Raw genomic sequence first — 23,710 nt, forward strand, 5'->3', positions numbered from 1 at the left:
GTAGCTCTCAAAAGGGGGGGGGGAGGGGGGGGGAAAGGAGGGGGGAACAGACTCATCTTTTCTGTATAAAGGGGGTAAACGTAAATCCCTCATTTAGACCCATCGGTGCTCTTGATTTAAGTCGGTAAATCCATTCGCATTCTTTTTTTAGCAACAGATTATTAATATCTCCCTTCCTTGGTCCTAGTTTAACTTTTTCAATCCCGAAGAAAGATATCGCAGTTACATCTGAACGATGAAAGTCTCTTATATGTCTAGCAATGGGAGTTTCCTTATTATTAATGATGGTACCTATATGCTCAAGGACTCTCTTACGGAGTTCCCTAAAGGTTTTTCCAACATATAACATGGGACAGCTGCACATACCTACATATATAACTCCTGTGGTGCGACAGTTGATAAATTGTCTAATTTGGAAGATGTGAGAGGAACCGGGTTGCTGAAAGCTTTTCATCGGTGCCATGTATTGGCAAGCCTCACATCTGTGACACTTGTAGGAGCCCACCGTAGGAGTGAGAAAATGTGCCGGTGATTCTTTGAATTCACTATAATGACTATGTACAAGTAGATCCCCTAAACTGGTGGATCTCCTTGCCACCAGATTTGGCCCTTGGGGCAGAATTGGGCCCAAATCTCGATCTCCTTTTAAGACACTCCAATGTCTCTGCAAAATGGATTTGATGCTAGGCCATTGATTATTGTACGTGCCTATGCATCTAATATCTGGTTTTGACTCTATATTGGAGTCCTTATTTGCAAACAAAAGAGTTTGCCGGTCCGAATCAAGTGCCCTCTTATATGCCCTTTTCAACCAACGTTTGGGATAGCCCCTTTGGATAAATCTATCCCTCAGGTCAGCGGCCTTGATCTTAAAGTCATCCAAATCCGTACAATTTCTACGTAATCTTAAATATTGTCCCACCGGTATCCCCCTCTTCAGGGGTGTGGGATGAAAACTTGAAAAATGTAGCAAACTGTTAGTGGAAGTTGGTTTACGATATATTGTAGTAGAGATTGTACCTTGTGGGGTAACTGCTAAACCAAGGTCCAAAAAGGGCAGATATTTACTTCCAAAATCACTGGTGAAAAATAAACCAAGCTCATTCTCATTGAGAACGGCAAGCATGTTTTCAAACTCCTCTTTATTACCCTGCCACACAATCATAATATCGTCCATATATCTTTTCCATAGCTTAATCCTATGGAGGAAGGGATTTCTGCCTGGGTGAAGTGCACAACTCTCTTCCCACCAGCCTAGGTATAAATTCGCATAGCTGGGGGCACAGGAACTCCCCATCGCGGTTCCCCTGGTCTGATGGTAAAACCTACCATCAAAAAGAAAGTAGTTATGCGTAAGTACAAACTGTAGAAGGTCACTTAGGAAGTTTATTTTCTCTTCATCGTACTTCTTCATAAGGAAATGTTTACTGGCAACAAGACCCAAATCATGTGGGATACTCGTATATAACGCCTCCACATCGATACTTACCAAATGGCAGGTGGGGTCTAATTTAACCCCTTGCAACTTCTGAATAATATCCTTCGTATCCCTCAAATATGAGGGTAAATCCAGAACAAACGGTGCCAGGTATGTATCTATGAACTTGCTCACATTCTCTGTAAGAGAACCATTTCCCGAAACAATAGGGCGGCCTTTTAATTTAGCCGTTTGTTTGTGCACTTTGGGTAGACAATAGAAGGTCGCGATGAGGGGATATTGATGAAACATAAAGACAAAGTCCTTATTAGAGATAAGTCCTACACTTTTGCCTTTTTCTAGTAAGGTCTTTAGGGTAACAAGATATGTGGCTGTGGGGTCACTACTCAGGACTTCATAGCTATTTTTATCTGTAAGCAAATCAAGGGCCATATTTTTATAATCTGATTTTTCCATCACTACCACATTTCCCCCTTTATCTGCAGGTTTGATCTCAATATGATCACATTTCTTTAGCTCCTCCAAAGCCACAATAAGGTCTGGGGAGAGATTACCTGTACCCCTTGTAATTCTCAATTTCTCGATTTCAGAGGTGACCAAGTTGACAAACGTGTCGATATGTGAATATAATGCAATGTTGGGCGTAAACTCGCTTTGCTTTTTATGATGACTTGATACCCCTCTCACCTCAACTTCGTTCTCATACTGTAGTGCTTCTAATACCCTTAAAGTCGGTAAATCATCACTGGTGAGGCCTAATTTCCGCATTTCCTTGTCGTCTTTATTCTTAAAATACTTAAATAATGCTAGTTTCCTAGCGAAAAGATTTATGTCCTTTATCCACTCAAATTTATTCATATCCTTATTAGGGACAAAGTTAAGGCCTCTCTGCAGAAGTTTAATATGATTAAGACTCAATTCAAAGGAAGAAAGATTCACTACTTGTGTCTGTTGAAAGGACTGTGTTTCAGGGGCAGGGTGATCGGATGGGGTGACAGTAATCACCTGCCCCTCCGACCCCTCGATCGACGATACCCCCAAGTATTTCTGTCTCGTAACTTGGGGGTGGGTTGTTCTCCTGGGGTCCCATCTATAGCCTCCCCTAAAAAAGAAACCTCTTTTCGTCTGGGTTTACCCCTATCTATTTTGAGGATGGGTCTTATGTTAACATCTTCACTGTCACTTGTTCTATACCTTTCATCATCTGATGAGGAATCGAGATCAGAGGCCGGGCCACGATATTTGTGGCTCATGTTTTTTACAGACCTCTTATACACGTTTCCCTTTTCATAATCGCCCCTGTCTCTCATGAATTTTTTGTGTTTCCGGTCTCGGATATACTTCCGAAAACTATCAATTGAGGATTTTAGTTTAAGCTCCAATGAATTGAAGCTAGGGTTATCCCTTAGTTCCTGTGCTTCTTTAATCGCACTATCAAGCTTCAAATTGGAGATCTCTAGATTTTCTGTTTCATGTTCTAGGAGTAACCCCATCAGATCGAGGGAGCACTTTGTAAGAATGCCCTCCCATCGTTCACGAAAGGATTCTGAGGTTATATGTGAGGCCGGGGCCACCTGTAACCTTAGGCCTCTTGGAATCATATCGTGTTCCAAGTACTTTTTGAGGCTTGTTACCTCCCACCATTTTCTGATTTGTTGCTTATAGATTTTTGTAAGTTTATAAAATAGCCCCTTTACATCTGCAGTATCATGGTCTGAAAAAGATGGATCGGCTTGAAAAGCCCCATCAGCCTCTTTTTGCCAATCTTCCAAGTTAATTGGCGTGGAGAGGAAACCAGCCATATTGAAAAGTCTAATTTGAAATTCACTATTTCTCAATAAAAGAGACTATAGGGTATGAATGACTATATTTTTATACAGTCAACACCGTATTCATACTCAATTCTACATACATTATCTTTCTATACCTATGATCTCACAAATGCACACCTTCTTGGAATTGAATCCATAATAATCATGTACCAAAAGCAAAAAGGAAAAATAGAAGACCTGTGTGCTTAATAGTTACCTAATATCCAACAATTCGGCTTCCACATGGTGTTTGCCACCTTAATTACTAGACTCGCAAAAAAACAAAATTTCTGTGTTTGTGCCTTTTATTAAAAAGTTAAATTTTAATTGGTATAATTAAAAATATAGTTACATAACACCTACTTTATACTAAATAAATACTTAATATGCTTAATATGCCCAGTTCTAGTTATATAACTACTGACGCATGGGTCTCAATTCAAAAGAGGGTAAACAAAGGTCCAGGACCAGATGGTATTCATCCCAGGGTATTCTGTGGTCCAGGGTAGCTCTGTGATTGCCAAATCTCTCTACTTAATTTTTCAGGATTCACTGAGGTCTGACATGGTGCAGAGAGACTGGCGAATTGCTAATGTGGTGCCGTTATTTAAAAAGGGATTCCGTTCTCAGCCTGAAAACTATAGGCCTGTTAGCTTTTGGAAGGGGTAATAAGGGACAGGGTACTTGAATACATTGTAAATTACAATACTTTATGTTTGTGCCAGCATGGTTTTATGCTTATGGTTTATGCATGGGTTTTATGATCTTGCCAGACTAATTTAGTTGCCTTTTATGAGGAAGTGAGCAAGAACCTTGATGCTGGAATGGCAATGGATGTCATCTACTTAGATTTTGCTAAAGTGTTTGATACAGTAACTCACAGTAAGTTAATGATAAAATTGAGGAATATTGTCCTGGAACATAATATTTGTACTTAGATGGAAAACTGGCTGAAGGATATATTACAAAGAGTGGTGATAAATGGATTATTTTCTAATTGGGTCAGTGTTGTTAGTGGAGTACCGCAGGGGTCAGTCCTTGGTCCTTTGCTTTTTAACTTGTTTATTAATGACCTGGAGGAGGGCATAGAAAGTACTGTTTCTATTTTTGCTGATGATACTAAATTGTGCAAAACTATAGATTCCATGCAGGATGCTGCCACTTTGCAGAGTGATTTGATAAAATTGGATAACTAGGCAGCAAAGTGCTGTCTTGTATAAAAAAAGGGCATTGACTCAAGGAATGAAAACATAATTTTTCTCTCTTTATAGGTGTCTAGTAAGGCCTCGCCATGAGTATGCAGTGCAGTTTTGGGCTCCAGTCCTTAAGAAGGATATTAATGAGCTGGAGAGAGTGCAGAGACATGTCACTAAACTGGTTAAGGGGATGGAAGATTTAAACTATGAGGTGAGACTGTCGAGGTTGGGCTTGTTTTTTTGGAAAAAAAGGCTCTTGCGAGGGGACATGATTACTCTGTACAAGTACATTAGAGGGGATTATAGGCAGATAGGGTATTTTTTTCCCATAAAAAGGATCAGCACACCAGAGGCCACCCCTTTAGATTAGAGGAACAAAACTTTAATTTGAAGCAGTGAGGTTGTGGAATGCACTTCCTAGTGATGTTGTGATGCAGGATTCTGTTATTGTCTTTAAGAGGGGCCTGGATGAGTTGTTGAACAAGCATAGTATCCAAGGCTATTGTGATACTAATATCTGCAGTTAGTATTGATGTATATATAGTTTATGTATGTGAGTGTATAGATAGGTCAGTATAGGTTTGTGTGTGCTGGGTTTACTTGGAAGGGTTGAACTTGATGGACTCTGGTCTTTTTTCAACCCTATGTAACTATGTAACTAACATTCAAAAATAAATTGAGGAGGGGAGAAATATGGCAGAATGGATGAGTCAAATAAATCGTAACACAAGTTGCGTTCTCCCAGGTGCAGGCACACAAAGCGGATTATGTAGTGTAAACTCTTGAGTATGCATTTTGCCACAGAATTCCGCTCCATATGTCTGCACCTGGGCCAGCACAGTCTCTCAGGGTGCAGGCACATCAGAAAGGAGTTAGGAGTATAAGGGTGAATTCTTGGCCTGCGGATAAACGCAGGCTGAGAATCTGCCTGGTGTGGCACTAGCCCTATATATTGCGCCTCATCATTCACCTATGGTAGAACGAAACACAAGTTTAGATTAGAATTTAACCTTGTCACTGTTTAAAGTTATAACCTTGAATTTAAAATCAAGGTTAAGGAGGGATACCAGTATATGGCAATTAACAACTAAAGGTGCCCATACACCTTAAGATTTTGCCAAGTGAGCGGATCTTCTGCCAATATCGGGAGAATCCAGGCTAATTCGATCGTTTGGGCCTGGGGCCAAACGATGGAATTATAATGGCGGGTATAGGCAAAGTCGGTCCGGGGACCACATCGGCTCGTTGATGCGGTCCCCGGACTGACTTTGCCTATACCTGCCATTATAATTCGACTAGATTTTCTAACCTGCCCGATCAAGATCTGGCCGATTTCAGGCCAGATATCGGTCGGGCAGGCCCGTCGGTAGTCCCCATACACAGGCCGATTAGCTGCCAAATCAGTCTAAGGGACCGATATCGGCAGCTACAATTGGCCCGTGTATGGGGACCTTAAAGCTGGCCATTCACGCACCGATAATATCGTACGAAACCTCGTCGGCGAGTCGACCAATATCGCAGGAAGCTGCGCCAATCGGAACAGTTAAAAGATTTTGATCGGGCACCATAGAAGGCCCCGGACCAAAATCTGCCTTCAGCACTGAATCGGCAGAAGGAGGTAGAAATCCTATTGTTTCTACCTACTTATCTGCCATTTCAGCCCTGAACGGTTTGTGGCTGATTGTATGATCGCAAATCGCCACGTGTGTGGCCACCTTAAGTGATACCATTCAGATTATACAGCACACAGACCAGTGATTACTTAATTACAAAGTGAAAACACTGCACATGCATATCTGCAAAGTGTTTGCATTTAGCCCACAGAAACATAATGGAAGGAAGGAAATTCTTAGAAGATCTAAAGTCTGGCATTGTTCTGGAAAAAAAAGAAACATGAATTCCAAATCCATTTGTGTGTTTGTGTTGTGTGTGCACACTTTGTGACTGGCTTTGAACAGTTGTTCCAGAAAAATATAATAAAGTGGCTCAGCATTTCACGACAGAATCTAGAAATTCATGACACAGTGGCTCCTGCATTTCAAGATACATAATCCAATGACCACAGCATTTTATTGCACAGTGGCCACAGCAATATATGATACCACAAATAAGGTCTGCACTGGGATCCAAAATAAGCCCTGGTATTTTAAGTACACAGAGGCCCAAACAGCCCCCCACCAGCCCACTAAATAGTGACTGTCTATGGCATCTTACAGCAGCTCCTCAGAATCCACAGATTGCCAGCCTGGACCTGCCATGAACCCAGCATTTTGAGACACAGTGGCTTCAGCAATTCATGACACAGTGGCCCATCAATATTTGATACAGAGACCTAAACCTTTTATGGCACAGTAGCCCCAGCATTTCATGATACAGCACCCATAGCATTTTCTGACACACTGGCTGCAGCGTTTCATGGCACAGTGACAGCAGCAGTGGCCCTAGAATTTTATCATACAGAGGCTCCTAGAGTGACCTCAGCTCTTGCTTCACCTGCCTTTAAGCACAAGCAGTGACCCAAGCTTTTTGCCACAGACACTCCAGCTGTGACTTTGACATACCTCTACTCCCTTATGTGCACCCTTGCACTCTTTAGTCCATCCAATGTGGGTGCACAGAGAGACATCAACATTGGTTAAGCTGTGGTGACATGATGCTAAAACCATATAAATGTTCATAAACATTGAATAAACCATCCCAAATACCTATACAGCAGTTGCCAATATATTCAGGGATCCCAGTCAGCCAATATTCTGATAAGTAATTGTGCTTACTCTGTGTTGGTTGGGGCAATATCAGCTTACACAGTTCCACACAAAGTGCACAAAAACGCTGATGCATGGGTCTACCATCCAAGGGGCAAGGAGGATTAAAGCAGCACAGATGGGTGAGGAAACCTCATTGTTTCTTTTTTTTCGATCAGTATTGTTTAACAGAATATGCAATACTTCCCAGCATGCTCACTGCATTTATTTGCTGTTGTTATTCCCTTTCCGTGACTTTTAAGATTACCCTTTTAAACAAACCTTGTGGCATTAAAGCTTGTTCTCTGTGTAGCTGACACTGAAAGAGTTCTGCTTAGTATTCTCACTGAACTTCTATTCCCAGCATGGAGGTTAAAATCAGACAGGGCATTCTGTGAGGTCTTGCAACAGATGGATAACAAAAGGTGGAAGATTACTGGTTACTGATACTAAACATGTATCCTTATTAGGATAACTAGGTTATTTGCCAGTGTATTTAACCCCTTTACCCTGAATTAATATGTTGTGCTAGTGATCACAAATTTACTTTATGAATATAAAAAAATAGATCTAATCATATTAAAGAATAATTCAGCTAGGCAGTAAGCTTAGTTGTAACATGTTTTACAGACTATTACTTGGTTTCAAACAATCCATACTTAATAGCCTTGCAGCAGATTCCATTTTCTAGCAACCTGGACAGATTACTACTGCCCAGAAATCTCATTACACGTCACTAATCCAATCTCCTGCACTCCTGGAGTTCAGACTGCTTGCTAATAAGATTAATAACCAATGTCACGTGTATTGTTAGATTTTTTTTATTCAGAAAATAGAGGAAACTTTCCATGACCTCAAAGGTTTCATGTAGGAGGCTTTTTTGACCTTTGAGGATAAAATATTTTTATTAAATTCTGCTGTATGATAAGGCGCTGACCAATCATTCCAGTTCTACATTTACTAATGCACTAAATGAGTAGTAGAAATGAAATGAATACACAGCTATGTATTCTGGCAGATCAGCTAGGGCCCTGCAAATGAGCCAACCGGTATCCTGCAGTACTTGCTGTAAAACGATTTACCTCAAAGGTATCATCACCTTCCTCTAAGTAATCCTTTTCTCTTAAAAAAAAGAATGATTATATTACAGGTTACAAAAAAAAAAATAGTGTTGCTGGAAAATTTACTGCTCCTAGAAAAATGGCTGTTTGATAAGGCTTACTGTTGTCAAAACAAAAAGAATTTACTTCTACCTGAAAACAAGTATTTCCGGATACTCCTGTTTCTACTTCTATTTATGGTTAAAAAAAAATAGCAGTCTTCCCTTTATGTCAGGCCCTTTCTACACACAGTACAATCAGAGCACTTGGAAGACAATGTACCTGACAGTATCACTTGGCCTTTAGCTCAAGCAACATGCATATATGCCACAGAACATTGTGACATTACAGCTCGATCACATCTTTATTTCACCTCACTCAAACCTACAGCTCACAAGTTGGACTCACAACTATAAGAGCAATGCATCATCACTGGTCATAAGCAGTTTGTAGTTAAGTAGGAGCTGCCATGTTGTATGCCCCATAAAAGTTAATTCTATTCTGTAAACAATATCAGCACCACAAACAAGTGTCATTAAAAGCTGTGGCTGTGGTTACTTTAGTTGTATGTGTGCACAAATGCAAATACAAAGGGAATAGATGGAAGATTAACCTTTATAATAAGACGACTATTTTCCTTTAAATATAAATGTTCTTGCAGAGCTCAATAAAAAAAAAGAAATGGAAAATGTGCTGATAATCTTGTTCAATCTGCTTACTGTGAACACCAAGGCTTTCCTCCAGTCTAATGAACTGGGCAACTGACAGACAAATAATTACTGGAAGTGCACAGGAAACCGAGGCCAAGCCCAGCAAACCAACCCCTGCTAAAGCTTTGCTTTTATTAACAAGGGCCAGCCAAAGTCCACAGGTGTATCCACATAGAGTAAAAGATGTTAAATGGCCTGGAAATGTACTGGTGCATGATATGCAAAGTACCTGGCACTGAAAAAGACATGGCAAATCTGGTGCCTTGAAAGAATTACTGGTTAGCAGAATGTACAGCAGCAGTTCAGCTCACACAATGACAGGTTAGTGTTGCTGTTGTCTAGCATACACTGTCTAGTTATCATTATTATTGGATATAATGATTTTAGTTTTTCCCACGAGTACATGTACACTATAATATGAGCCCGTTTTATGTGACATTCAGAATAAGTAAGCAGCCTTACCCCAGCCCAGCCTTGCCCAAGAATGAATGAAAGGGTTAAAGCTGGTTTAGTGCTTGCAGATACAGTGTGTGGGAGAAGTGCATGCCCTCCTTTTAAGTGCTCTCTGTAGATGGGCGTTAGGCCTATGAATGAATTCTTGTTTCAGGGTTTGGCCCCACTGTGGGAACATACATTATCATGTGAAGAGGGACATTTTGATGTACTAGACCTTATCTGGTTCATAAATCAATTGTCTCTAAATAATATAAAAGTAAAAGCATATGTAAAGCATCACATAGCAGTATTGTGTCGACCCCTTTGGGACCAATGTAAGGCTGGCAGGCAGGTTCAGCAGAAAGCTATCCAAAACACAACATACAGAGCTAACGTTCTTTTCAACATCTCGTTCTTGTTATTCTTAATTCTTACAATGCAGTTATATTTCTGGGAAACTAGAGGCCCCTGGATAATAGAAAGTGGTGTGTAGTATGCAGGCTTCCTTTATAGCAATTACCTGTTTATTTCTGTGGCTATTGATCCCTTTGAAGTAAGAATTGCTAATGACCAGTGATGATGCACTACTCCTATTTTCTGCTTGAATACTCTCAAGGTCTTTGGTACCACTGAAATCCTTCTGCACTGCTGACCCAGCATGAAACTGAGTTAATGCATTGTTTTATATTGCTCTTTCTTGTGGGGAATACAAATAAGAAGCAAAGTTCTTTCATTTCTGGAAACATATATAAATGTTTTACACTGTTTTATGCAGTTCAGCCATCTAGAGGTACAATAACTCAAGTTATAATGTTATGTTCTCATTTTTCTTCCATAATTAGAGTAAAACAATTGGAGTAAACTGCTATAAATAATAAAATTGTGTTTGTATTCTATAAATGGACAAAATAACAATTTTTACATGCATTTCTAAATGCATTTTATGAATATGAGTCCATACATAAAAAATTGATACATTAACGATTTGGCAGAGAATGCTGTGTGTAGCACTATTCTATTATGTGCCACATGTAAAACATATTTAGCCCTTAGTGCCAGGTAAAACAATAGAGGAATAAATGAGGGCCAACAAGTAGTTGTGAGTGAATCTGTCTCGTTTCGTTTCGCCATAAAATTCCCGAAACGGCAAGAAAATTTGCGAAACGGCAAAAACTTTGCGAAACAAATTTGTTGCACAATTTTTTTTTGTCGCCAACATCTATTTTTGTCGCACGTGAATTTTTGACATGACCACACCCAATTTGATGCAACCATGCCCTTTTTTGACATGACCACGCCCTTTTTGACGCAACCATGCCCTTTTTTGACATGACCACGGCCTTTTTGACGCGACTGCGCCCAATTTGACGTGCAACAAAAAAAAATTCCACGTGACGAATTTTTCCGCGGCAAATTTTAGCTGAAGTTTCACGAAACAATTCGCCAATTACAAAATGCGGAAATTCGTTGTGAATCCATGCCTGGCGAAAAAATTCACTCATCACTACCCACAAGGGGGTCACAGGTCACCAGCAATTTTTTGTGGGAGGTTACAACCCTGGGTACAATGCATGAAAATAATTTTACAGCTCTATAGTTGTACATGCTATTGTCAGATACCATATTTATTTGAGGGTGAGCCCCAAACTCATACTCTATATTATTGCAAATTTGTTCCTGAGGAGTAACTCACATCATATTGTTTTGACTGATTGTGTGTAAAAAGAATAATGAAAGCCAACAACTGATTTCTATTGTCGCTGAATTTGGGAAGATGTTTAAACCTTGTTAACATATGTAGGTTCCCTATTCTAATTACATTAATTAATGAAGTGAACAGGTGTTTATTTAATAAGTCTTGATTTTTCTGTTGGATCGAGGACCGCATCCGCTCATTAACGCAGTCCTCACACTGATTCATATTCCCTTCACTGTAATGCGATCGTTTGGTCCTAGGGCACGTTATCACCTACCCAATGTAAGCATATCAGGGGATACTGTGTATGGCCACTTTAAGCATTCTAGGGATAAATCTGGGACCTTTAAGAACAGTTTATTCTTAAGGAAAGCACCAGAAAGCATAGAAGAAAAGGCACTGGCTTGTTGGCCAAGGAACAGTTACATGTCTTGTAAACAAGAATATCCTGGGCCTATTTCCCCCCTTTACTCCATATTTGTATGTTTAAAGTTAGATGCAATGCATTAAAAGCCCACATTACTGTGCCTATGGCCCTTTTTGTGCTATATTTATTTAATCTCAGACCATGTTCACATAATTAAACTTTTGCCAGATGAATTTCATATTATATAGTATCTATGATAGGGGCATTCACACTGCTGTACAGCTGCCAGCATCCCAAAATAAACTAATGAGAACAAGGCCTTATTGTTATCTTTAGAAAAGACACTGCATGCTGCACTGGGGGAGCTTTTCAGACAAAGGATTACTATACAATGCCATGGAACTCTGCGTTAATCTATCTGATGAAGGGATGAAAAAAGAAATACAGGAATAAAGGCGAAGACACACGGGGTGATTAGTCGCCACAACTTTTAAGTAAGTCAGTAGCGGCAACTAATCATGGTGACTTTTCTGCCATACAGTAGAAGTTGCCACGACTAATCGCTCGCCAGTTTTCACTACGCAGATTAGTTGCCACGTCTTTTTAAAAAAACGTGGCAATTAATAGCCCCATGTGTCTTTGCCCTGCTCGATCGGGCAGGTTTGAAAATCAGTCGGATCGGAGACCGCATCGGCTTGTTGATGAGGCCCCTGAACCGATGGGCATCTATACCCGTCATTCTAATTTTGCCAAACTACCAAATTAGCCCGATATCAACAACCCGTAGGTGGGGATATCGGGAGAAGATACGCTTGCTTGGTGACCTCGCTAAGCGAGCGGATCTTAGCGTGTATGGCCACCTTTATTTGTGGCACCACTGCCAGGGCTGAACTGCATTGTAGCTGGCGGAGCTGCTATTTCATTTCCTGTGAACAAAAGTATTGCCATTGGCCAAAAGAATGGTACTGCAAGCCTCAAAGCCAACAAACTCACTTTTCAGCTGCACCATTTTTTAGTGAACTATCTGACAAAAATGACAGACCCCATTTTAATAAGCGCTACAACAGTTTGTGTTTAAAGGGTAGAAAAATAAGCTTGAGACAACCAGGTACAGTATGCAGGTCTCCAGCAGAACATTTTAAAATATATCCCTGAGAAGCAAAGGTACAGCACTGGGTATTCTGCAGCAATCAAGTAAGTTTTTTGTCTGGAGAGAATTATTTTGCACAGAAAAAAAAGTACATGTTGCGCAAATTAATCATTTAATACAATTTTACCATTTTTAAATGACTTGTAGTTCATTTCTTAATTTATACAACATCTAGAATTAAATAGGAACCGGCTATGTGATCCATACTTTCATCCATCATATAAAATGATTACATTTTCAAAAGTTGTGAGAGTTCTAGTGAAGTTTTGATACCTATCTTGGCTGTACTAAAAGTGCACTTGCTGAGCTTATTATTATCACTCTTTATGGTAATACTTCTCTCAGAATAGCTAAGTATAAATTTATGTCAGTGAATAAGACTCTTGCTGAATATTCTTTGCATATGCACACACATCACCGGCAGAGGGAAGGCATTTTGGTAGTTGCTCGCAGTAGCTAATATTTAGGGCAGTGGCACATGGGGAGATTAGTCGCCCACAATAAATCTTTGCTATTGCGGGTGATTAATCTCCCCAACATGCCATCCCACCAGCAAGAATGTAAATACCTTGCAAGGAAACTTCCGGCAACTTCGGAAAACCAAAGCGATGTGTATGCCATCCCACTGGCGATTTACTTTCTTGCCAGTGGGATGGCATGTCGGGGAGATTAGTCGCCCACAATAACAAAGGCTTATCCTGCCCAACTAATCTCCCATGTGCCACTGCCATTAACCATGGGCGACTAATCTTCCCATGGGCCATGGACCTTAGGGAGCTTAGAAAAAAAGCATTTTACCTACACACGTTTGACAGTGCAGCAGTAAAGAAAGACCATAGCTTGTTAGAGCACAACTCATAAGTTTAAAGGCACTTGGAAAAGTAAGAAAATCTGTTTGCTCTTTTGGAAAACATATTTCATTAAAGGATTTGACTTTCGGAGCTCTGTTAACTGCTGTATTTTGAAAAAAAAACAACAAAAACATTCTCTTATGACAGTATACCTTTAAAACAGAGATGAAGCTGTTTAAAAGCAATGTACTCTATTGAAAATTCAACATGCTACCTTCTCATTGTTGTTAGAGCGGTCCAGCGTTTCATTTGCAGGGATACATTCCATTAACTTCCCATTCGGTTCACAGCTCAGATGCACGCGGTCCTTGCAGTGGGAGTGACATGTGTATTTGCAGTCTGAAAGCAGGAAAAAAAACAAACAATAGATTACAATCAATATAGTTGTGTATATTTATAGCTTCTATTATCTATGGTTAAGAAAAGTCCTTCAAGTTCAACTTACATAAGTCTAGTTTTTGCACACAAAGGAGCAGAGACCTGAGGCTCCATTTGCTAATACAGCGCTGACTGCAATAGTCAGCGCTGTATTAGTGAGGGATGGGCGGGCAGGCATGGGGAGCCCGAGGTACCTGCAGCGAACTCTTCCTTCTTCCGTGTTCGCTCTGCCGGCAAAATCCCTGGGCCGGTGCATGCGCATTAGGGTGCGCAAGCACGAGTAAGGAAGAGGAAGCATTTGCTGCAAGTACCCCGGGCTGGTGTGGTTCTCTCCGAACAGGGGTACCAGCCCGGGGTACAAGGTAAGCGATTAAAGTCACTTGGGGGTGCCTAACATTTTGGCACCCCTTAAGTGACTTAGCCTTTTCTTCTCCTTTAAAGAAAAGAGACTACAGGAATAAAGAGGTTAAATGAGGAGTAAAACTTGTTTGGAGAGTGAGCAAAGGGTTGTCACCTTTTCTGTAAAAATATACAAGCTTTCTATATCTTTAGCTTTTTATCCCTATTAACACTGGCATCAATCATCATTTTTACCTGTCAGGCAGTTAAAATACTGGACAGGTGGCAAACATAAGTGGGCCCCTGGCATCCAGTCCAACACTGTTGGGAAGTATGTAAATGGATGGCATAGGCAACATTTGTGCTTAGGTACTTAGCTGAAATTGGTAATAAAAAAGGGTAGAAAATATGAAGAAGAAAGTTTATAAATGACACCTCACTACAAAAGTAAATACACATTAATGCCATAAGGGAAGGCATGTCCAATCTGCTGAAATATGTAGTTCAACAAGAGGCAATGAACAACAGGACATGTATAATATGTATGTGAAGAGCAGATATCTTTGTTTTGTAAGTTTATTTATGGCCCAAAAAGGCTTAGAGCAGCATCGCCCAGTGGCATGGTCAAGGCCAAAGCACTGAGCGCACAGTTCGTCCTTCTGCTGAAATAAAGGAACTCATCTTCCAGACAGCACTGTTATTTTTCTCATTTATTATTCATTTAATCCATGCCTTGTTGCATCCAACAACTGAGTAAGAGAATACAAAATGTGTAGATGGAAGACAGTGATGATTAAGCATATTCCTATCTCACATTGATATATGATCAATGATATATGATTTCTTCATTTGCACTGTGGCAAACCTGCAGACAACAAACCATTATTGTTCACTATGGTACAACATATTATACCAGCTGGTTGCATGGGTTACACTGGGAATGCCCACCATCCCAAATACAGGGGGTCACTACCAAGGCTGGTGCCTAAAATGTGAATGCAGTGCAGTAGGCTGTTGGAGTCTTTTTTGCCCAATAACCTTAACAATCTAGAAGAAGATTTCTAGCATAATACTGTGCAGCAAGCAAATGATAATGACCAATATAGAATTATGTTTCCAGCCAACTGCCTCTGGACACAGTTACTGCATTTTTCACATTGTAATAATATTTACAGCAGGAGACACATTGCCATTATAACATCCTGTATATAAAGAATGGTCCATAAGACTGCATTTAACCCCTGTATGATGTGAGCGTCCCATTCTAACTTATTAATCAGTACATGATTAATGTATAATATTTTTGAAGAGCATTCAGTTATCATGATGATTAACTGCTCAGGAAAAGTGGCAGGCATAATGAATCACATAGCTCTGGACTATGAAAAAAACATAATGCATACATGAATAAAGATCCATACCTGCAGTTTTGGTTTTCTTGACCTGAAATTTGATTTTGTTGGAGAGCTTATATATTGCTGTTCCCATCCCAGAGAAGGTGCTGAGCTGTACTGCAGAGAAGCGATTCTGCTCATGTAAGAGTGACACTGCTAGCTGAATGCACAGTCCGTCTGAGCAGGCAAACCACTCATACTTAAGGGCTCCAAAACTGTCTCACACTCCAGTCTGTCTCAGCCAAGACCATTGGAAAGTCATCTATCCCTGCCTATCCCTCCACCATTAAATGTCTCTCACAGACAGCTGCATTATGCAGACAGAGGCGGAAGCAGGATTGTTCCAGTGTAACGCTGACACGTTCTATCACAGACGTGTATATTTTATATATGAGGTTCTTCAGTAATAAAACACCGCAAGTCATGAAATAAGATACCATTACTTTATCCTGCCATAATGAGCAGCTACTGAACGGCCCTTTACTGAAAAGAGGAGCTGTGCACATTTTTAATGCCTACAACAAATGCAACCTAATCCTAGGAACTTATGGCACAAACTGAGCAGCTAATTGTCCTCCCTTGTGTCTGACCAGCAAACTGTAAGAACAACTCACTGGGTTCTCTCATATCTGGGGGGCATATTTACTAATGGGTCAAATTTGGTCAATTTTAACCAAAAATTAAAATTTCACACAACATCGTCAATGCACTAAAAGAGGAGTCAAGGATGTCAAGTTTAGGTGAATTCACTTTATACTGACATTTACATATTTTGAAAACTCTCCAGTGAATAGTCGCCAATTTACAAAGAGAACAAGAACAAGGTGTCATGTAATATGCAAACAATTACAGGCACAGCTTATATATGGTGATCTGTTACTTTGCTTTCAAAACCTTTTATACCAGGTCAGTAGGATCTAACACCCAGAATAAATGTAAGGAAGAATTTAGGTGGGCACTTGATTCATCTGTCAGCTGGCAGGCTTCTAGATATGTTTACAGATTGGAATGATCTTAAATAGAAAAAAATAGGGTTCCAAGACAAGAGATTTTTCAGCAATATACTATCAACAAAGTGTACTTACTCAGAAAATGATATGTTAGCAAGTTCCCCTTCCATTTCTGCCACATCAGCTACATTCACTTCTTTCTTGCTGTAGTGTTAATAGCTACTGTAAAAGATAAGCTTGTTCTACTTATGTTGATACAGGCACGACACCTGTTATCCAGAGTGCTTGGGACCAAAGGTTTTCAGAATGCATCAGTTAATAGAGCTTCTCCAGCAGAATCCTGCATGAAATCCGTTTTTCAAAAATACAGATTTTTTTTTATATTTAGTTTTAAAAATTTCACATGGGGCTAGCCATATTCTTCATTTCCCAGGGTGCTACAGCCATGTGACCTGTGCTCTAATAAACTTCAGTCACACTTTACGGCTGAGCGAAAAGTTAGAGTGATATCTCCCCCCTCACAGCTGATCAGCAGAACAATGGGAAGGGAGCACGATAGCAGCTCAAGTCTAACTAAAATAATTTAAACACTAATTAAACCCAACAGGATTGTTTTGCCTCCAATAAGGATTAATTATATCATTATTATTACAGAGAAAAATGAAAATGTTTTTAAAAGCTGGAATTATTTGATTAAAATGGAGTCTCTGGGAGATGGCCTTTCCGTAAGGAGCTTTCTGGATAACAGGTTTCTAGATAGGGGGTCAATTAATCCCTAAGGCAGATACACTACAAATATCATTATTTACACAATGTGGCCCTTTGCTAAATCTGGTACTATATATATATTTCATAAAAAGTTCACAAAAACAATTGTTTTACTGCAAATCACTGACAATAGAAAATGTGACTATCACATTTTGGGGTAAGTGAAGGAATGGCTTGAGTCTTTTAGAGCTCCACCCAACCCAGGGTCAAAGATTTGGTCTTGCCTACCTACCTGATCACAAGTTATGAAACATAATATTAAAACATATTTTTTAATCAGTCAGACTGCTAAAGGCCAGGAATAGAGTGACTACATCTAAACCTTAACTGCCCTTTGAGCTGGGCTTTCAGGAATGTTTAGGACAGGTAATAAACATTCACCCCAAATATCAATCTAAGTGCCTCCTACATGAGCATCCCCATTCACTCTAGATTCCATCCCCAAAAATTTAAATGCTATGCTTTAGGGGGTACTCAATAAGAGGGGCCCTTGCCTAAGGAAATTGCATGCCCACTGCAATAATGCCTTCAATAAAGCCCAGTTTTGTCTTCTGTGTATTTATTACCTATGCTCTTACCAATTTCTGTCTCTGCTATATCCCTGTCTATGACTGGGGATCCTGATTTGCTTACAAGTGAATGTCACTACATATCTCTTATAGACAGAAACAAGAGGTCTCTGCGCTCACCCAGTATAGATAGGACATTAAGATATTATGTGCATTAGGCTACCAAGAAATGCCCTCCCCTTTAAACAACACAGGGATTGTTTGTCCATATATTGCAAAATACTTCAAGCTGGCCAACTGTGTTAAAGTCCCCAGTCCTACACTCATGTCCATCTGATTCATTAAGAATTCTACTGCTTCATTACACATTTTACAAAGGAACCAGGTTTTACCTGCAGCATGCTTGCTTTTAAGGTTAAAACTCCCATATGGTTGCCTTATTGGCCTCTACTAGGATTACCAGACTGTAGCTGGGATGCCGGCGGGATGGCAGACGCGGCGGCGCGATTTCGCGCAAATCGCCGAAAAAGACTCGCGAGTCTTTTTCGGCGATTCCCTGAAATTGCCCCGCCGCGTCTGCCATCCCGCCGGCGACTTACATGTTCGCCGGTGGGATGGCAGGGGTAGGCAACTCGGGGAGATTAGTCGCCCGCGAACAGGGAGTTTTATCGCGGGCGACTAATCTCCCCCGTGTGCCAGAGCCCTAACTAAACAGTCAGGAAGAGGTGCAACCCGGTAATAACAATACTGTATCAAAAAAGAATCCTGCAAAAAGAGTCTATGCACACTCCAATCTATACACAATATACAACAACATACAATAAAAAAGATATTGTTTGGATAGCCTGGAGGGTGCATAGATGTTTCCCAGCCTGTTCAAGGCCACCAAAGATTTTTTTTTTTTTTTAATTATAACCTTGGCTATGAACATGTGGTACGCCTGATATCTGGCTCACTACACAAAAGAAGTTACACAACATCTAGCCTTTTCTAAATAAAAAAAATCGGGCTGAATCTCTTTAATAGTGGTTTACAGAGAGAGAGATTGAAGTGTTTGTTATTCTAAAAATGTATTTATGAATACTGCACCTGAAAATGCTGTTTCTGGATATTTTTAGACATCTCATTAATGTATTAATAAAATTGAACTCCATTGCCTTGCACTAGTAACTTACCTTCCAAAAACTGTAATCTCCTTCTGATGAAAAACCCAGTTTTGGGTTACCAACATTAAGGGCAATGGCATATGGGGTGCTCTGTGAAAATACCTTGCCTGAATATAAATGGCCACAGGTATGTCACTGTTAAGGCTAAGTTGTTCGTTGGTGAGGAATGAGTTAATAAACTTTGTTAATCAGCTTATCAATGATTGACACTGTTTTGTTTTTTTTTTTGTTTTTTTAAACCAAATTAAACACTCTACTTGCCAGTACAATTTGGTTTCAGAGTATAGTTGGCCATACAGAGCAATCTACGTCAGAGACTTCCCATTCCCAAGTACCATTGTTATTAAAGTACTGGAGTTACTTTGAATCAGCAAGCTGCTTTACTTGCACTGCTGAAACTCTAAGCCAGCACTGGAACAATGTTGCAAATATATTTTGTTGGCTTGGAATACAGTTTAATTGTAAACGTAGCACAGATATCTCTTTGGCTCTTCTAATATTGATATTCCTTTTGTTACAAAACGGAGCAAGTGACGCACAATCTTGCCTGTAACTAGAATATCCATTGTGGATGTTCATTATAATATAACCTTTTGCAAGAATACGGTAAGGCATCCCATAAGTTAATATTTAATTGATACTACTAGCTCTCTAGATGTTATGTCTGTTTCTGAGCTCAGTTGTTTATTACAAATATTTGCTGCTAGTAAGTATAGTTTAAATAATGGTAGAATTGCTGTGGCGATCTAGATAAATTATGGGCAAGCGAAGGCCCACTGAAGTTGTTGAAGTACTAATCCAAGGCCACATTTCTGAAAGCCATATGCGGCTTTCCAAAATGACAGATGCGTTCCATAAGGGTAAGGGCAAACTCTGATTTGGGCCTTACCAGTTAATAATAAAGGCACTTTATCACTGAGTGGCTGCTACTACTGTATTGTAGATTCAAGCTCACCTATGCTAAAGGCTCAAGGTATAAACTAAGGTCTGTTGGTCTTAGTGAAGTAGTTTGCACTTGGGTAGGAAACTGGTTACAGGATTGGGTACAGAGGGTGGTTGTTAATGGTACATTCTCTACTTGGAATAAGGTTCTCAATGGGGTCCCTCAGGGTTCTGTACTGGGTCCACTTTTGTTTAACTTGTTTGATAAATATTAGTGTTTGCAGATGACACAAAACTTTGCAGCCCAATTAATTCCATCCAGGATGTGGCATCCTTGTAACGGGATCTTGGCAAACTGGCAATCTGGGCGGCAGATGCAAATTTAATGTTGATATATGTAACGTCATGCACCTGGGATGTAAAAATATGCAAGGACTGCACTAGGCAAATCCATAATGGAGAAGGACCTTGGAGTCCTTGTAGATAATAAATTTGGCTGTAGCAAGCAATACCAGGCAGCAGCTGCAAGGGCAAACAAGGTTTTGAGCTGTATTAAAAGGGGTATAGATTCACGGGAGGAGGGGGTTATTCTTCCCCTTTACAGAGTGCTGGTAAGGCCCCATCTAGAATATGCCGTGCAGTTCTGGTCTCCAGTGTCCAAACGGGAAATTATTAAGTTAGAGAGGGTCCAGAGAACGGCAACTAAGCTGGTAAAGGGTATGGACCAAGGGTATGGCCAAGTTGGGATAACTGGGATTGTGATATGAAAACTATGTTTAAATATATAAGGGCTTTATATAATAATCTATTTAATGCTTTACTTACAATTCAGACACAAAAGCACCCATTCTGATTAGAAGAAAAGAGGTTCCATCTGAATAATCGGAAAGGGTTTTTTACAGTGAGAGCTGTGAGGTTGTGGAATTCAGTCGTGCTGGTTGATACATTATATAGCTTCAATAAGGGGCTGGATGGATTCTTAGCAAGTGAGGGAATACAGGGGTATGGGAGATAGCTCTCAGTACAAGTGAGGGAATACAGGGGTAGGGGAGATAGCTCTCAGTACAAGTGAGGGAATACAGGGGTAGGGGAGATAGCTCTCAGTACAAGTGAGGGAATACAGGGGTATGGGAGATAGCTCTCAGTACAAGTGAGGGAATACAGGGGTAGGGGAGATAGCTCTCAGTACAAGTGAGGGAATACAGGGGTAGGGGAGATAGCTCTCAGTACAAGTGAGGGAATACAGGGGTAGGGGAGATAGCTCTCAGTACAAGTGAGGGAATACAGGGGTAGGGGAGATAGCTCTCAGTACAAGTGAGGGAATACAGGGGTAGGGGAGATAGCTCTCAGTACAAGTGAGGGAATACAGGGGTATGGGAGATAGCTCTCAGTACAAGTGAGGGAATACAGGGGTAGGGGAGATAGCTCTCAGTACAAGTGAGGGAATACAGGGGTAGGGGAGATAGCTCTCAGTACAAGTGAGGGAATACAGGGGTAGGGGAGATAGCTCTCAGTACAAGTGAGGGAATACAGGGGTATGGGAGATAGCTCTCAGTACAAGTGAGGGAATACAGGGGTAGGGGAGATAGCTCTCAGTACAAGTGAGGGAATACAGGGGTAAGGGAGATAGCTCTCAGTACAAGTGAGGGAATACAGGGGTAGGGGAGATAGCTCTCAGTACAAGTGAGGGAATACAGGGGTAGGGGAGATAGCTCTCAGTACAAGTGAGGGAATACAGGGGTAGGGGAGATAGCTCTCAGTACAAGTGAGGGAATACAGGGGTATGGGAGATAGCTCTCAGTACAAGTGAGGGAATACAGGGTTATGGGAGATAGCTCTTAGTACAAGTTGATTAAGGGACTGGTCCGATTGCCATCTTGGTGTCAAGAAGCAATCTTTTTCTCCTCTGTGGCAAATTAGAGAGGCTTCAGATGGGTTTTTGGATTAACTAGCAGTTAGGCAGGTTATAGATATGCATAAAAGGTTGAACTTGATGGACATGTCTTTTTTTAACCTTACTTACTAAGTTACTATGTTACTATATACACCTGAGCCCTACCTTACCTATTATTTAGCCTCAAGTGTATATAGACACTAAAGGTCCTCTATTCATATTCCATTTTATTATTTAAACCACTGCCTTGTTGCTAGAATACATAAGATCCTAGCAACCAGATAGCAGTTGAAATACAAAAACTGGAGAACCGCTGAACAAAAAGCGAAATAACTGGAAAGCCATAAAAAATGAAGACCAGTTCCAAATTGTCAACATTATGCCTACATTATACTAAAAGTTAAAGGAATACTGTCATGAGAAAACATGTTTTTTTCAAAACACATCAGTTAATGGAGCTTCTCCAACAGAATCCTGTATTGAAATCCTTTTTAAAAGTGCAAACGGATTTTTCAATTTAATTTTGAAATTTCATGGGGCTAGTCCTATTTTTTATTTCCCAGGGTACCACAGTCATTTGACTTGTGTTCTAATAAACTTCAGTCACACTTTACTGCTTCACTGCAAGTTGGAGTGATATCACCCCCCTCCCAGCAGCCGAGCAGCAGAACAATGGGAAGGTAGCAAGATAGCAGCTCCCAGTAGATATCAGAATAGCACTCAATAGTAAGAAATCCAAGTCTGGCTTGGGACTCCTCCAGTTACATGGGAGTAGGAGAAACAATAGGTTACCCGAAAGCAGTTCTAATGTGTAGCGCTGGCTCCTTCTGAAAGCTCAGACTCCGGCACAATACACTGAGATGGCTGCCTACACACCAATATTACAACTAAAAAAAAATTTTTGGTTCAAGAATAAAATTTTAAATGGTAGAGTGAATTATTTGCAATGTAAACTGGGTAATTTAGAAATAAAAAGTATACCATAAAAATCATGACAGTATCCCTTGAACTTAAAGATGAACAACCCCTTTAATATACATTCAGCTATGAAGAAATATAGTTTTTTTTATCACTGCACTGCATTAAGATAAGCTGTGCAAATTAATAATCATAGTCTGTTGAAGGTATAAAGAAAAATAAACTGGAATACAGTGAATGTAAACCCTAATTACCAATATGGTACAGATTCCCCAAATATACAGACACTAATATTGATCAGAGCTGACACATACAGAATATTCAAAGATCAGCAAACTAACCTCTTCCATTGCACTAAAACTTAATCTAATATTAAATCAGTGCAATCTATATGTGATGTATTATTGTTATTATTAACCAATAAATTCAGATGTAGGCAAGTCTTGGGCAGTAGCAGGAAAGCAGCCGGGCTAATCAGCTGTTACTGAGCCACCACAGATTAAAGGACATTAACGATAATAGTAGACATTTAATGGCATTGAAGCAGGGTGTATTGTTGGGCCTTGTACACAACTTTACAAATGGTGTTTGTTCCACTGACCTCCGGTGGTAGCTACACTGTACTGCACACCAGCTCACCTGCAACTCATTTCCCAAGCAATATTATTAACCTTGTTATTCATTATATGTATTTATGAAATGACAACATATTATATTAAAATGTATGGTTGTATAATGAATCATTAATATATTTGATGTATTTTGTATATAATTTACATGCTCAGAATTTTTTTAAACAGTAATAACACCTCAAAATACCAAGCCCAAAAACCATGTTCACTTTGTTTAATAATTCTGCACCTGCTCTACAAAACAAAATATTTTTGTGGTTAGGCTTTTGGAGGCACATCATGAATACATATTATCTAATCAAACATAACAGGTCAGGCTGTGTTAAAAAATGGCTGAACACAGCAAAGCCGGTAGCAAAAAGCAGGCCTTCAATTTTAGGAG

At 40.0% G+C, this 23,710-nt stretch overlaps 1 protein-coding gene across 2 annotated transcripts in view; it reads right to left on the minus strand.

Moving 5' to 3' along the window:
• Positions 1-23,710, minus strand: part of rassf3 (Ras association (RalGDS/AF-6) domain family member 3) — a 105,318-nt gene that overhangs the window by 45,196 nt on the left and 36,412 nt on the right. For both annotated transcript variants that reach the window (XM_012958805.3, XM_012958806.2), the window contains exon 2: positions 13,713-13,837. In XM_012958805.3, coding sequence (XP_012814259.2) covers positions 13,713-13,837 — 125 coding nt within the window. The remainder of the gene's footprint in view (positions 1-13,712; positions 13,838-23,710) is intronic.

The sequence above is a fragment of the Xenopus tropicalis genome, chromosome 3, assembly GCF_000004195.4.
Source record: "Xenopus tropicalis strain Nigerian chromosome 3, UCB_Xtro_10.0, whole genome shotgun sequence".
Taxonomy (NCBI): Eukaryota; Metazoa; Chordata; class Amphibia; order Anura; family Pipidae; genus Xenopus; species Xenopus tropicalis.